The sequence below is a fragment of the Mastigoproctus giganteus genome, chromosome 1, assembly GCF_048544385.1.
Source record: "Mastigoproctus giganteus isolate SK-2022 chromosome 1, ASM4854438v1, whole genome shotgun sequence".
Classification (NCBI taxonomy): domain Eukaryota; kingdom Metazoa; phylum Arthropoda; class Arachnida; order Uropygi; family Thelyphonidae; genus Mastigoproctus; species Mastigoproctus giganteus.
This window is the reverse complement of record NC_143575.1, coordinates 30,013,041-30,028,994: the sequence shown is the minus strand read 5'-3', so window position 1 is coordinate 30,028,994 and position 15,954 is coordinate 30,013,041. Positions and strand designations below refer to the sequence as shown.

The following is a 15,954-nucleotide window of genomic DNA, read 5'->3' as shown; positions in this document are numbered from 1 at the left end:
CTCCGTATTTGGTGGTCATGGGCTCGAACCCTGGTCTAATCAAGAAGCATGTGCTACGCACTGCTGCTCCTGCCCACCTGGCTACGGAGGCGCCAAATTTATGGCACTACTCTAACTATATCATATGATGGTTTGTTTGTTTGTTTGTTATTTGGTTTTTAGGAGCATTAGCAACTAAGGCCATATTGCTCCGGGAATATGCGGTGGTCATTCCCTTGACCTTTCCGCATCCTCCGTATTTGGTGGTGATGGGCTCGAACCCTAGTCTAATCAAGAAGCGTGTGCTACGCACTGCTGCTCCTTCCCACCTGGCTACGGAGGCGCTCATATGATGGATAGGGCCGGTACTATCATTAGGCCAACTAGGCAGCCACCTATGGCACAGACCTTAGAGGGGGCACAGTTTTATACAGATTAGTTTTTTAACCCATGTAAAAAATGCAACTCTCAATTTATATTTTTTATTTTAAGAAAAATACCACAACGGTGCTACAAATTATAATTAATTATTGTCTTATAAAAAATTTCTATACTTTTTTTTTATTTATTCTTTTTATATGTTGTACTATTTTTCTTTTTTAAATTTAGTGATAATTTAGGCTAAGAAAAAAATCTCTTATTCTTCTTAGTTAGCAACATGTTGTTTACAGCTGAATATGTTACATTATGTTTCGAGTGATTAACAGCATGTTTGTGCAATTTTCATGTAATTTTTCATGCCTTAATTTAACCTTTTAAGAGACTTAATTTTTAAAATCACGATTCACAAGAATATTCACAATGATTTGTGTGCTAAAACATTTTCTTTTGTATTTGAGAAAGATAATCAAATGTTGTTGTATTACTTATTCTTCCAATTAAAAATAAATTTAGCAGTTTCAAGTTTTGTGCTTTTCATTTTTTCTACATCTATTTTTGAAAATTGAAGTTGGCAATATTTTTTGGAGGTGCAAGTAGTTAGTCTTGCCTAGGGCACAAAACAGCCTGGCACTGGTTCTGATGATGGAGCAGAGTCACCTAGTCTATCCAACAAATCTTTGTGAATATCAGTCAGTCTCCAGTTCTTTTTCATAAAATATTTGATAACAGCTATAACCTCAGTTTTCTCCATTTCTTACACAGACTGTACCCCTTCAGTTGGTGGCTCACCTACAACAAAAAAGTATTATTACGAACACTATTCCATTTTATTTATATATATTGATGGAAACTGATGGGGGGGGGGGAATGTGAAAACAAAGGTCACAGCTCTAGTGAAGATATAAACCAGACTTTGCAACAATTCTAATACTTCAAATACTAAAGTGGAAACGTTTTGAATTTTTTTTAATCTTTAAGGCAAATTCAAAGATAACATGTTTTGCGTTTTCTGGAAATTAGTGTGCAATTAGTCTTAGTTCCAATAACTATGTATATCACATTCTTCATTACAATAATAATAAATGCTAATTATAGCAACTAAATACAAAGTGCAATAAAATCAGTTAATCCATAAGTTTAATCATGATGTTAAAAAGAATTTCTAAGACATGCATATGTGCACCAACTGCTTCCCCCTACTCCATGTGTTTTGATCATTTAAAAAAAAAAAAAAAAAACCAAAAAAAAAAAAAAAGTTATACAAAACTGAAATAAAAAGATTTTGGTTTAGTTTCAACTATTAAATACTGTTTGCTACTGATATCTTCATGTTTTGGTTCCAGAAAGATGTGCCCCTTTAGAAGAAAGTTCTTCACAAAAAAAATGAAAGTAAGCTCTTTATATTCTTCAGGGCTATAAAAATGCAGAATCGAACCTTTTCATTTCAGAAAACTGACTCATTTCCACTTCTTGTACTAACTAACCATAATACACACACACACAATTACCCAAGAGTATAAGATAGAAGCCATTCTTGCTGACACCTATATAAAATCCTTTCATGCCAGTAAAAGACTTACTCACATCCATATCTATACTGATTATTAATCATTTATAAAATGCCCTTAAATTTAAATGCAAGACTTTCAGCAAATAATAAAAAGCTTCAATAAATAAAAATTATTACTGTAAATTACTCCACTATAATCCTCAAAATTTTATAGGACATGTTCAAATATTTACCTCTGTTTCAGTAATATGCAGAATCAGTGAACTGGACTAATATACACCTATTTAACCTACTCACATAATTAGCCCAATTAGTATATTAACCCAATTAAACTGATAATATGAATTTAGTTGATTCATATTATATAATTAAACCTGAATATTATATTCTTTCTTTTTAGATAACAAACTGCAATGGGTCTTTGCATATACTAATAGAGTGCTGATGTAGTAGTAGTAGTGGTGGTGGCATATGATGCAAGAAAGCAAGTGTATGAGCTTATGCAGCATCAGCCAAAAAAAAAAAAAATTCACACCATTCCCTCCAAATGCCTGTCCAGTTCCTGCTTAAATTTATTTAACCTATCAACTTCCACAACGACACAGATGGAAGTTTGTTCCAGCAATTAACCACTCGCTGGCTAAAGGCAAATTTCCGCACATCTATTCTACATCTGTCTTTTCTTAATTTGAATTTATGCCCCCTTAGGTTTGTAATCTGAACAAGTGGAAGGATCCCATCAGAATTCAGCGTGCTCAACCCATTCAAGGCCTTATACACTTCAATCAGATCACCACACAGGTGCCTAGTCTCCAGCCACTGCAATTTGCAGAACTTAAGCCTCTCTTGGTAAGAGGATCCCTTCATTCCCCTCACCAATCTTGTTGCCCTTCTCTGTACACGCTCAAGTAAATCTACATCCTTCCTAAAATGAGGCCTCCAGACCTGTACACAGTACTCAAGGCGTGGCCTGACCATTTCCTTATACAGAGGGATAATCAGCTCCTTTTCCCTGCTAGCAAAATTCCTATATATCATTGACAAAACCCCATGACCTGCCCTGGCAGCCTGTCTGCATTGCTCAGAAAACTTCATATCTGGCTGCATGATTATTCCCAGGTCTTTTTCATTTTCTACCACCTTAAGTGTAGTACCACACAGTTGGTACGTTTCTCTGGGGTTACTTCTACCCACATGCAGTACTTTGCATTTGTCAAGGTTAAACTTCAGTTGCCACTTCTTAGCCCATCTGCCCAAATTTTCTAGATCCTGTGCAGTAGCACACTGCCATTACTGTCATTAACAACCCTGCTAACCTTTGTATCATCTGCAAACTTCAACACTAAGCCTGATATACCTTCATCAATATCATTGATAAATATACAAAACAGTGGACCCAACACCGAACCCTGTGGGATTCCACTAATAACATTAGTCCACAAAGAGCAGCACCCAAATGTATTGAAATACAAGGCATTCAGAGCCCAAATGGTGCAAGAAGAGGTACAGAGAGAAGCAACAAGATTAGTGAGGGAACAGAAGAACTCTGGAAACTGCAGAGTCTGGAAACTAGATATTTTTTTAAGACCTTTAATGGATTGGATAAGCTAAATGTTGATGGTATCCTTACTCTTGCCAAGACAACACACAAGAAAACAAATTTAAGCTGAAGAAGGATGGTTGCAGGGCAAATATGTGGCAATTTTCTTTCAGCTAGAACATAATTGATTGTTGGAAAAAACTTCCATCTAATGTTGTGGAAAATGGGCAGTATGAATACATTTAATGGAGAATTGGATAAATTATTTGAGGGATTGGGCAGGTGATGTGGGAAATGTCTTTTTTTTTTTTTTTTTTTTGCCTATGCTATATAAGCCTTAAATCATACAGAGCTATGATACAGTTACTTTCATCTGCCAGTGAGCATTTCAGTGAGCACTACCTTCACCGCCATCCTGGAAAAAATGCAACCACACATCGATTAATCCTCCCTGCCACCACCAGAAAATATTTCCCTAATTTTTGGACTTAAACTACTCTATCACATGCACAGTAAGGGTACCTGCTATAGTCCTTATTTTGTTTTCATTAGAACAAAGAGCACAAACTTAATAAAATGCATTTAAGGTTTTCATCTTCATTTAATGCACCATAAAAAAAAAAAAATTAAATGACAGGTATGTGGTACCAGTTCATATATCCCCTTTAAGTAATCTAAGGAAGATCTGCTCCTTCAAGGTAATGAATGACACTTTAAAACTTTTGTAAAACAAACTGTATCCTGTTGTACATGTACAGTATTCGTATGGTATTGTATTGTATTAAACAAGTGCAAACATAGGAATATGCGCTAACATTGATTAAACAAACCTAATTTAAACTATACAACCACGATTAGTCTGAACTTCTCACCAGCTGTTTCTCGTCATAACTGAAAACAACGACGAAAATTAAACCCAGAAATTATATGCTTAACTTAAATTACTTGTATTTTACTTATGTATACTGGCATCAAATTTGTTTTTCTTTTACCCGTTCTCTTAAACTTGCTGAAGTTTCTCAATTGATATCAAGCTGGGTATCTTACCTTCCATTTTTCCATGTGAAATAACAAAACACCACAATTCAAGAACTGGACTGAAAAAGGCAAAGAAAGTTGTTTATATCAATCATTCATTGAGAAATACAGAAAGAAAAACTAACAGGTTACAAATTATTGTGTGGCCTTAGATTTTGCTACAGTGGTTTTCTTCTTGTCTTTCTTTTTTAATCCATCCATATTTCCTTTAAGTAAGTTCGAGTAAGCCATCTGAAATTTATTGACGTCTTTCGCATTCACGACCGTGCTTATTTTTTTATTTGCTAGATGAGCTCTAATTAAGCATTTATATTCGGCAGGTGGATGCAAAGGAGTGACGGCTAACTTTGAAGGGCGAGGTTTGGGCTTTTTCCTTCCGTCGTATCTCTTCATTGTGATGTAAACCGAACCACTACTCCTACCCTTCTGAAATAGTTTTGTAAGTTCACTAAGAAAAGTTTCATTTTCTAAAAGAACCATACTTGAACATTCACTTTTATCACAAACCCGTATGAAGTCCAACACTAAACACACATCACATTTCTTGATGGGCTACACGTGCGACATCTTGTGAGGCAATTTCATTCCATTTTAAGTAACTGAAATTCCAAAGAAAAAATATTAAAATTGAACAACATACAAAATTAAAGTAAGCTCGTTTATAGAATACTTCCCTTTATTTAATCAAACAAAAAAAAAAAAAAAATAAAGATTGGGGTAGATCAGTTAAGAATGTTATCTTTTATGTATAACGTGTCGTGCTAATCTTCCAAAATAAAGTAATAAATAGTATCGCTACTCTCGTCACACCGTTTTTTGGTTAGTTTTAATATATTGCTGAAGCAGTTATGGCCACCAGGAATCATTACATTCCAAGTGTATATTAGGCTATTTTCGATTTCTTTTTCGGGATGAAAATCTTAGTATGATCCTTATGATCATAACAAACCATTGACTACTGATGATCCTGCTCAAACAGCTGATAAACTGAATGAGTATTTTGCATCTACATTCACACATGAGGAGTTATTCAAGAAGGGAATGCTAGAGGTTTATCAAACTCTAACAGGGAGCTAAGCGATTTTGTATAAACTGAGAGCAAAGTAGAGGAAAAATTGTCGAAGTTAAACATAAAAAAGGATACATGGGGCAGATGGAATCTATCCAGTTATATTGAAGACGGCAGCGAGAGAAGTTAGCAAACCCTTAGCCATAATTATGAGAGCATCCTTAGATTCTGCGGAGGCCCTCATGTGCAAATGTATCATCAATTCACAAAGGTGGTTCAAAGGGTGACACAAATAATTATAGACCTCTTAGTTTAACTTCTGTTGCGGAGCAAATAATGGAGTCACTGGTTAAAGAGGTGAAGCAAGATCACCTAGACAAGACCGCAGTTCAGACAGCATGGGTTTGTTAAGAGGAAGCTTTGTCTGACCAATTTGATTGGATACATGATGTGGTCAGAAAGGAACTAGATGCAAAAAATAATTTTGTTATCATATACTTGGATTTCAGGAAAGCTTTTGATGCTGTTGCAAATGGAAGACTGCTGTACAAATTGGAGCAGTTTTGTGGAAAAGTTGCTGCAATAGGTAAAGGGATGGTTCAGTGGGAGACAGCAGAGTGGTAATCAATGGACACTGCTCTTCGTGTACAAATGTTATTAGTGGAGTACCCCAGGGTTCGGTGCTAGGCCCATCGTTGTTTTGTGTATTTATCAATGATATCGATGAAGGTATATCAAGCTTAATAGTAGTAGTAGTAGTAGTAGTAGTAGTAGTAGTAGTAGCAGTGGCATTTGATGCAAGAAAGCAAGTGTATGAGCTTAAGCAGCATCAGCCAAAAAAAAAAAAAATCACACCATTCCCTCCAAATGCCTGTCCAGTTCCTCCTTAAATTTATTCAACCTATCAACTTCCACAACGACAAATGGAAGTTTGTTCCAGCAATTAACCACCCGCTGGCTAAAGGCAAATTTCCGCACATCTATTCTACATCTGTCTTTTCTTAATTTGAATTTATGCTCCCTTTCATTCGTAATCTGAACAAGTGGGAGGATCCCATCAGAATTCAGCGTGCTCAACCCATTCAAGGCCTTATATACCTCAATCAGATCACCGCGCAGGTGCCTAGTCTCCAGCCACTGCAATTTGCAGAATTTAAGCCACTCTTGGTAAGAGGATCCCTTCATTCCCCTCACCAATCTTGTTGCCCTTCTCTGTACACGCTCAAGTAAATCTACATCCTTTAGACCTGTACGCAGTACTCAAGGCGTGGCCTGACCATTTCCTTATACAGAGGGATAATCAGCTCCTTTTCCCTGCTAGCAAAATTCCTATATCTCATTGACAAAACCCCATGACCTGCCCTGGCAGCCAGTCTGCATTGCTCAGAAAACTTCATATCTGGCTGCATGATTATTCCCAGGTCTTTTTCATTTTCTACCACCTTAAGTGTAGTACCACACAGTTCGTACGTTTCTCTGGGGTTACTTCTACCCACATGCAGTACTTTGCATTTGTCAAGGTTAAACTTCAGTTGCCACTTCTTAGCCCATCTGCCCAAATTTTCTAGATCCTGTTGCAGTAGCACACTGCCATTACTGTCATTAACAACCCTGCCAACCTTTGTATCATCTGCAAACTTCGACATTAAGCCTGATATACCTTCATCAATATCATTGATAAATATACAAAACAACCATGGACCTAACACCGAACCCTGTGGGACTCCACTAATAACATTAGTCCAAGAAGAGCAGCACCCATTGATTACCACCCTCTGTCTTCTCCCACTTAACCATCCTTTTATCCATTGTAGCAACTTACCCTTAATACCATTCTGCTCCAATTTGTACAATAGTCTTCCATGCGCAACAGTGTCAAAAGCTTTCCTGAAATCCAAATATATGATATCAAAATTATTTTTTTGCATCCAATTCCTTTGTAACCACATCATATCCTATCAAATTTGTCAGACAAGACTTTCCCTTAACAAACCCATGCTGTGTCTGAATTATTGCTGCAGTCTTGTGTAGATGATCCTGCAATGCATCTTTAACCAGTGACTCCATTATTTTACCCAAGTTTGCAGATGATACAAAGGTTGGCAGGGTTGCTAATGACATTAAAGACAGTATGCTACTGCAACAGGATCTAGAAAAGTTAGGCAGATGGGCTGAGAAGCGGCAACTGAAGTTTAATATGCAAATGCAAAGTACTGCATATAGGTAGCAGTAACCTAAGAGTAACATACCAACTGTGTGGTACTACACTCAGGGAGGTGGAGAATGTAAAAGACCTGAGGGTCTAATTGTGCAGTCTATATGATGTTCACTGAGCAATGCAGACGGGCTGCCAGAGCCAGTCTGATATATAGGAAATTCAATGATATACAGGGTGTTTCAGTTAAACGTTTCAGAACTTCTAAGAGGGGTAGGGTACATCCTGACAACTCGAAATCATATAGCAATGTGGGGTCGGAAATGCTTTCCTGAAGCGGTGTTGTACACAGAAGCACCATAAAGAAAAGAGACCGTAAGTGAGAAATCGTTTTAATAATACATGAAAAGAAGCAAAAGGTACATGGATTAAAGTAAGTGTTCGAAGTTTCTTCCACGGGCTACAATGCACGCCTCACATCTCCGACGCATGGACATCCGAACATTCTGGAATACTCCAGGCGAATTTCGAATTTCTTCGGCAGCTACTGCGATTCTTGCAACCAGCTCCTCAGCATTGTCAACAGGGGTGTCATAAACTAGCGATTCCATATGACCCCAGAAATAAAAATCAAGACATGATAGGTCGGGTGACCAAGCAGGCCAACTCACGGGACCACCACGTCCGATCCACTGTTGACCAAATGTGACATCCAGGTAGTTACGAACATCTCCGCTATAATGGGCAGGGGCTCCATCGTGTTGGAACCACATTGTCTGTTGCGTCGATGCAGAAATCTGTTCATCTCTCAAAATTTGTGGCAATACTTGCTGCAGAAAGATCAAGTAGATAGGTCCGGTTAGACGACACGGTAACAGGTAAGGTCCGATGAGGTGATAAATAAATAAATAAATAAATAAATAAGATCTTTATTGTACAGTACATCGGTACACGCAGGTACCACGACCATACAATACCCTTCACGGCACCATGCCAGGGGTTAACAAACGGCAGAGATAACCTCGCCGGAATTATAAAGATTAATTTTTAAAAAATTAATTAAAATTAAAAAATTAAAATATTAATTAAAATTAAAAGATTAATTAATAAAAAAAAAAAAAAAAAAGTACTCATAGCAGATAACATTGACTTGAAAGGAAAACTAATACAAAAATAACAAGTTGTGATAACAAAAGATTTTCCTCGAGTCCAGTTTTCTGAGAGTCTCTTGCCCCGCCAAACCGATCTGAGATCAGTTGGTAGTTGTGGAGACCACGTGCAGATCTAGGATGATCCGTCTATACTTTTTATCATCTATGATTTTAAATAAGTCAGCATCCAAGGATTGAACCAGGTGGAGCTTCTGATAAGGGAGGAACCGATCTTTCAAATGTAGTCTCGAAGGAAGAGCAAGAAGCTTGGGAGTGGAGCGGAGACCTGGTTGGGGAATCCGCCAGCACACGGTGTCCCAAACGTTGGGTGCTGAGACTCTCCCGGAAATCATTTTTACGGTGAAGATGAGTCTTCTCTCGTGCATTAATGCTGAAAACCTGGTTAAATTCAGCGCGTCGGCCATCGGTGTTGTGCGCTGCTGTGGTGGGAGATGACACTTCCAGGTTGCCCACTTCAGGAGCCAGTATTCAGCGGCTTTTAATGGTTTAATTGTGGTGTCTGCAGCTGAGCCCCACAACTCTACTCCATACAGTATACTTCCAAAAACCATCATCCTGATATACATTTTTATCAGGTTTGTGTTGTCAATGTGTAGCAAGTGCTGCTTGGCAACCCACCGTTTCTTGTTGAATTTAGCACAGAGTTCGTCTATATGATGATGGAATCGTAATGTTCTGTCGAAGATTACACCCAGATCTCTTTGCTTTTCAACGCAGGGGATCGGGACTCCGTCAATCGCAGGCTGAATTATGGTTGGTATGGGTTTAAGAGAGAATACCATGATGGCAGATTTCTCAGGATTCACTTGCAGGTCAAAATTCGTGAGGTACTGCCGTACTTCTGATAAAGTCTTGTTGATGGTTACTGTGGCATTTTTGGCTTCATCGGTCAACTTTATTTTTGTGAAGATCTTTAAATCATCTGCATATGATATCATATCTGTTCTATTGTGTATTAGTGGGTAGATGATAGCAGTGAAAAGAATTCCGGACAGGACTCCTCCTTGTGGAACGCCTGTTTGTATTTGTCTAGTATACCTTTGTTTTCCTATGTACATTTGGATGATTCTATTCTGAAGAAGGGATGTCAGAAACTTCAATACTGGGCCTGTGATGTGATAGTAATACCCATAATGTGATAGTGATCTCCCATAATACCGGCCCATACATTGACCGAAAATCGAATCTGTGCTGCACGACGTCGTATTGCATGCGGGTTCTCGACCGCCCAGATAAGGTCGTTACGCGTGTTGAAAATTCCTTCCCTTGTGAAGGATGCCTCATCGGAAAACAACACTTCAGCAGGAAAAAGGGGATTTGTAGCACATTTTCCAAGGTACCACTGTGCGAAAGCAATACGACGTGCATAATCCTCCGGTTGCTGTGTGTGGACACGCTGCACGTGAAACGGATGTATGTCTTGTTCTCGGAGAACCCGACTGCGTTTGCTAGACTTCGTGTACTCGTTTTTGGATTCCCCTGTACATGTTGCAGCACATTCTGTTCGACAGCTGGAGTCCGTGCTGTTCTTACCCTGTCCCTGTCAGCTCTTTCAAATGAACCTCTCTCAGCTAACCTCTGGTGCACTCTTTCAAAGAAATTATGACTGGGAATACGCCTCGTCGAATATCGTTCCGCGTACAAACGCTGTGCGGCTGGCCCACTACAACACCGCTTCAGGAAAGCATTTCCGACCCCACATTGCTATATGATTTCGAGTTGTCAGGATGTACCCTACCCCTCTTAGAAGTTCTGAAACGTTTAACTGAAACACCCTGTATAGGAATTTTGCTAGCAGAGACAAGGAGGTGATTATCCTTTTCTATAAGGCAATGGTCAGGCCGCACCTGGAGTACTGCATACAGGTCTGTAGGCCTCATTTTAGGAAGGATGTAGAGTTGCTAGAACGAGTACAGAGACGGGCAACAAGATTGGTGAGAGGAAAAAAGGGGTGCGCTTACGAAAAAAGGCTTAAGTTCCTCAGGTGCCTAGTCTCCAGATGCTTGCAGCAGCTGGAGACTAGGCACCTGACAGGTGATCTGATGGAGGTATATAAGGCCTTGAATGGTTTGAGCGGGTTCAATGCTGACCGGATACTTTCGCTTGCTCAGACTAAGAACCTGAAGGGGCAATTTCAAATTGAAGAAAGAGAGTTGTAGTATAGATGTGCGGAAGTTTGCCTTTAGCCAGCGAGTAGTTGATTGCTGGAACAGACTTCCATCTGTTGTTGTGGATGTTGATAGCTTAAATAAATTTAAGGCTGAACTAGACAAACATTTGGAGAGACCGGAAGAGTGAAATGGGAAGGTTTTATTTATTTGTTTTTGGTTTTTTTTTTTTTTTTTTTTGGCTAATGCTCTATGAGTTTACTTTCTTGCATCATATGTCTCAACTAATGCTAATGCTAATGAAAGAAAAACAACGAAATCATCTAAGGCAGACACAAAAACGATAAAAGTTCCCCTTCATCTTGTGCATTTTAATTAACATTAGCATTAGAATTAGTAGAGGCATACGATGCAAGAAAGTAAGCTTATACAGCATCAGCCAAAAAAAAAAAAAAAAAACCCGCTCCCATTTCATCCCTCTGTTCGTTCCAAATACCTGTCCAGCTCAGCATTAAATTTATTTAGTCTATCAACTTCCACAACAAAAAAGGAAGTCTGTTCCACCAATCAACTACCCGCTAGCTAAAGGCAAACTTCCGCACATCTACCCTACAACTGTCTTTGCTCAATTTGAATTTTTGCCCCCTCAGGTAATATTCTGAGCTAGAGGAAGAATCTAATCAGCAACGAGCATGCTGAAACCATTCAAGGCTTTATACACCTCAATCAGATCACCTCCAGGTGCCTATCTCCAGAGATAGTAATTTGAAAAAACTTAAGCCTTTCTTCGTAAGAGCAACCCTTCGTTCCATTCACTAATCTTGTTGCCCTTCTCTGATATATTTGAAGGACGTAGGAATTCCAGGAAACACAAAAAGGTCTAAATGGTAATTATGTCAGAGACAACACTATATATTTTTAACCACTGGCATGTCTTAAAGAGTGGAAACAACATAATCCAGACCGCCCGCTGGAAAAATCGATTCAAAGTGCTTCAATGGCTGCACCCTCTAGCGGTGGCGTCCGCCATTAAAATCGGCTCAAAGAGACGACCCCCCATTGGGAAAATCTGCTCAAAGAGACGACCCCCCATTGGGAAAATCTGCTCAAAATGCCCATATCCCTATCAAGTGTTGTTACTAGGTTTACTACTCAGATAGTGAAATGGTCACATCATTTGCTTTTTTCATAACTTTTGGAATGACCAACATCACCAGGTTTAACAGTGATGGATATATTTTGAAGTTAGGGGAAGAAGGTTTTGAACGCAACATTTACGATAGATAGATTTATCGAGCCTCCAGTTTGTGTACTACCATTGCTGCTGTCTGCGCGTCTAGCACAGGGGTATCGTCATCGTCGTCCCCACACCGGGTGGAAAAGGCCCCTGTTCGAATCCCGTCGATGACGCGAGGAACTTTGGTGAGCTTTTTTCATTCCGTGGCTGAATTAGTCGGTTTGATTTCATATTTACTCGCAAGAATAGTTGCAGAATTTAAGCTTGACATGCATAGGTGTCAAATTGACATCATGCTGTATTTTATTCCTCACTTTTTTAGAACATATATAAAAATTTATCTATACTGGGCTTCTCAGTCCCGCAGTTTGGGCAGTTTAAGGCTGTGAATGGGCACTACTTAGGTACTTTGAAGAAAGTATGAGCCTCTGGCAGAATATCCTTTCAATCGACGGAGACATTTTGTGGAAGTAATTCCCAGTTTGGGCAGATACCAATTGAGGGTGGAACTTAACTGGCATGTTGCTCATGAGTATCTTCCAGTTAGAACTAACAAAGCAATTTTTTTGAAAAAAGAATGAGTGACGTTATGTGGGAATGTCAGAATCATAGAGACTGTAGAGCATACGTTTTACTGCCATCCCAGTGCTGGGTTAGCTTGGAATAATAAACATTTTTTGGAATGAGGTTCCAATTTTCCATCAATGAGATTCTGTTTCTCCAGTTTGCAAATGTTTAGCAGGAAGGATACATATGTTATTACTACATTATTTTAAAGAGCAGAATTTAAGTACCATATCTGGAAGGCTGACAGACGTGTCCTAGAGAGGGGGATCAGTGCAGGAGGCTTATAAGTGTATAGTGCGGTCTACATTATCCTATGTCCAGCTGCGCTTTTAATGGACGTTACGGGAATGTATAGGTTCTCCGAAGTAATTGTGCATCTCACCTATTTTGGCAGGTTCGGTATCGGGAAGCAAAGTTATTAAATTTTAGGGTGAATCCAGTTTCGTTAATTTTCAGTATTTCAGTGGGTTTAGCAGTTTTAGGGGATTTTAAGTTTTAATAGTAGTTTTTAGGGAATTTAGGGATTTTTGGTGTCTAAGTTAGGAGTCGTTTATCCCGTGCCAGAAGTAAGCTATAGAGCGGTAATCTCTGGTCTGATCGGGCGGGTGGCTCTCCCTTTGCAAGCAACCAAAGGAATGAAAGAGGTGTTGGAGTCATGACTTGAGACAGGACAGGCCTATTCCAGTGGAGTCTCCAGCCGAGTTCTGCAACATTGAGCTGGGCACAAGGATTCAGATTGTGCGAGTGCTGCGCCCTACTTTTTGCAGGTGCAGATTGTGTGGCCTCTTGTGTTTCAGAAGGCTGTTCCATATCTCATGTTTGTCTTTTTTTCCTTTCTGTCGAGTTTTTACTTTTTTTCTACTGTCTGTCAGAGGCCATAGAAGTTTACATATCCTAATATCAGCTGTCCTATCTGTGTCTCGGATTGTTAAATGTATAGCAGATCAGCCTAATGTGGTGATAATATACAATTTAAAAAGATATCGGCAACTTGGCAGAACCATGGATAAAAGTATTTGTCTCTAAGTTGAATATGAGCCCAAGCCTTAACGCAGAGGACAGGGTCCTGAAAGCAAAAAGTCTTTGCATGATCGAAATTGAACACAGATAAAGCATGTAATTTTAAGGAATTTTGATAGTATAATAAGTGAAACATCCAAAGGAATATCAGACAGAAACCCTTACAGAAATTAGAAGGCTTACTTCTCAAGTGAAACGAATGGTAATAAAAATTACAAGTGATTTTCTAAGATCATCAATGATAGAAATAAGACCTGGATTAAGTTCTACTTCTAAAATGAAATCAATATAGGCCCTCATGGGTAGTACAGTTGGTACAATAATCATCCTCTCCACACCGACTGGAAAAGACTTGAATCCCGTAAACGATGCGAGGAATTTTTATGGGCTTTTTTTTCACGTGGCTCAGTTAGGCGGTTCTCGGGCGAGGACAGCATAGTTTCTTCTCACGGAAACTGGACATTTTCGTACAGCAAACCGACCACAGAACACACGGAATTTGCAGACATATCATATATGGAGCAATATGGCCTAAGTTGCCGATGCACCTAAAGAACAGAAGAAATATAGATTATTTTTTGTTCCATTTTTGAATAAATTTTCTGTTTATACTTTAAAGCAGTGGTCGTCAACCGGGTTCCTACTGCCCACTAGTGGGCGATTCAAGCTTTCATGGTGGGCGATGGGGGTTTTTGTCCGTTGTTCCAAATTTTGTTCTTCCTCCATATATTGAATACATTGCTAACAACTTTGCGAGTTTGACTTTTTAAAATATGATTTTGCAATTTACTTTTGAATTCCATCTCTAAAATTTTAATATAGATAATAATTCACCGGTCACTTCTCGAAGTATACTCGTGGACGAGGAAGCAACGAATGAGCTCCGTAGCCAAAGGCACGAGTTTAGTACGCATAACGAGGGCGGGGCTTACCACCGGCCATCACTCAGTCTTCGAGCTGTACCTCTTTCATGGTGGGGTCAGTAAGTGGTTAGATTTGTGAGAGTAAGCACGCGTCCACGGCTTGGAACGAGTTGATAAATTGTGCAACAAATTGTGACCCATGTCTCAAAAAAAGAAATACGCTCGTGGCTATTTACCAGAGTATCTGAAGATGGGTTTCATCGAATCTGCTACAAATAAACAGCTTCCAATGTGTTTACTGTGCCACAAGACATTATCCATTGAAGCAATGAAGCCAAGTCGATTGCGAGAACATCTTGGTACAAAACATTGAAAAGATAAAGATAAGCCCATTGAATATTTTCAAGAAATGTATAAAATAATTCAAAATCGTTCAACAATAACTACATCATTTAAGTCTAAGAAACAACATGAAAAAACGAAGATGGATTAATTGCAGCTTATCGCATATCACAATTAATTGCAAAAAGTGGTAAAAGCCATAATAGTGGAGAAACTTTGATAATACCCTCTATCAAAGAATTTACCTCAACAGTAATGCATCAAGATATATCTGAAGTTTTAAAAACATTATCCCTTAGCGATAACACAGTAAAGCGACGCATTGACGAAACGGCGGTTAATGTTGAAAATAAACTTATAGGTATTCTCCGAAACTCTTTATTTTCCAAACAGTTGGACGAGTCTACCACTGCAGATAATAATGCTCTATTGATGATATATGTACGGTACCTTGATGAAAACAATACATTTCAAGAAATGCTATTCACTGTAAATCTTATTACAGGTACAAGAGGATTATCATCAATATTTAATGCTGTGAAATCATACTTTGCAAAAAATGATATACCCTTGAACAATATTGTTGCATGCGCTACTGATGGAGCACCATCAATGGTAGGTCGCTATCGTGCATTTGTTGCTTATTTGAAGGAAGAAGTGCCAAACGTTTGGTGTATTCATTGTGTGGTGCACAGACAACATTTGTAGGAAAATATTTTAAGTACAAGTCTCTATTCATCATTAAGTATAATAATTAGAAGTGTAAATAAGATCAAATCTAATGCCAAAGATGATAGAATGTTTCGACAACTGTGCCAGGACAATAATGCGCAATTTATTAGGTTGCTTTTATACATAGAAGTTCGATGGCTCTCAAAGGGTACATGCTTGTCTTGTTTTGTAGCATTATGTGATAGTCATACAGTTTTTTGAAAGTAATAATGAGGCTGGTCTGTGTCAACAGGGGCGCCTCCGTAGCCACGTGGGAAGGAGCAGTAGTGCGTATCACATGCTTCTTGATTATACCGGGGTT

At 38.8% G+C, this 15,954-nt stretch overlaps 2 protein-coding genes across 2 annotated transcripts in view; both read right to left on the bottom strand.

Annotated features, from left to right (window-relative positions):
* LOC150090676 (kinesin heavy chain-like) overlaps nucleotides 1-15,954 on the bottom strand; it is a 201,913-nt gene that overhangs the window by 164,791 nt on the left and 21,168 nt on the right. The window lies entirely within an intron of this gene.
* Nucleotides 4,514-15,954, bottom strand: part of LOC150090677 (signal recognition particle 14 kDa protein-like) — a 31,024-nt gene continuing 19,583 nt past the window's right edge. The window contains exon 2 of the mRNA XM_090379402.1: nucleotides 4,514-5,047. Coding sequence (XP_090235528.1) covers nucleotides 4,584-4,928 — 345 coding nt within the window. The 5' untranslated portion in view covers nucleotides 4,929-5,047 and the 3' untranslated portion in view covers nucleotides 4,514-4,583. The remainder of the gene's footprint in view (nucleotides 5,048-15,954) is intronic.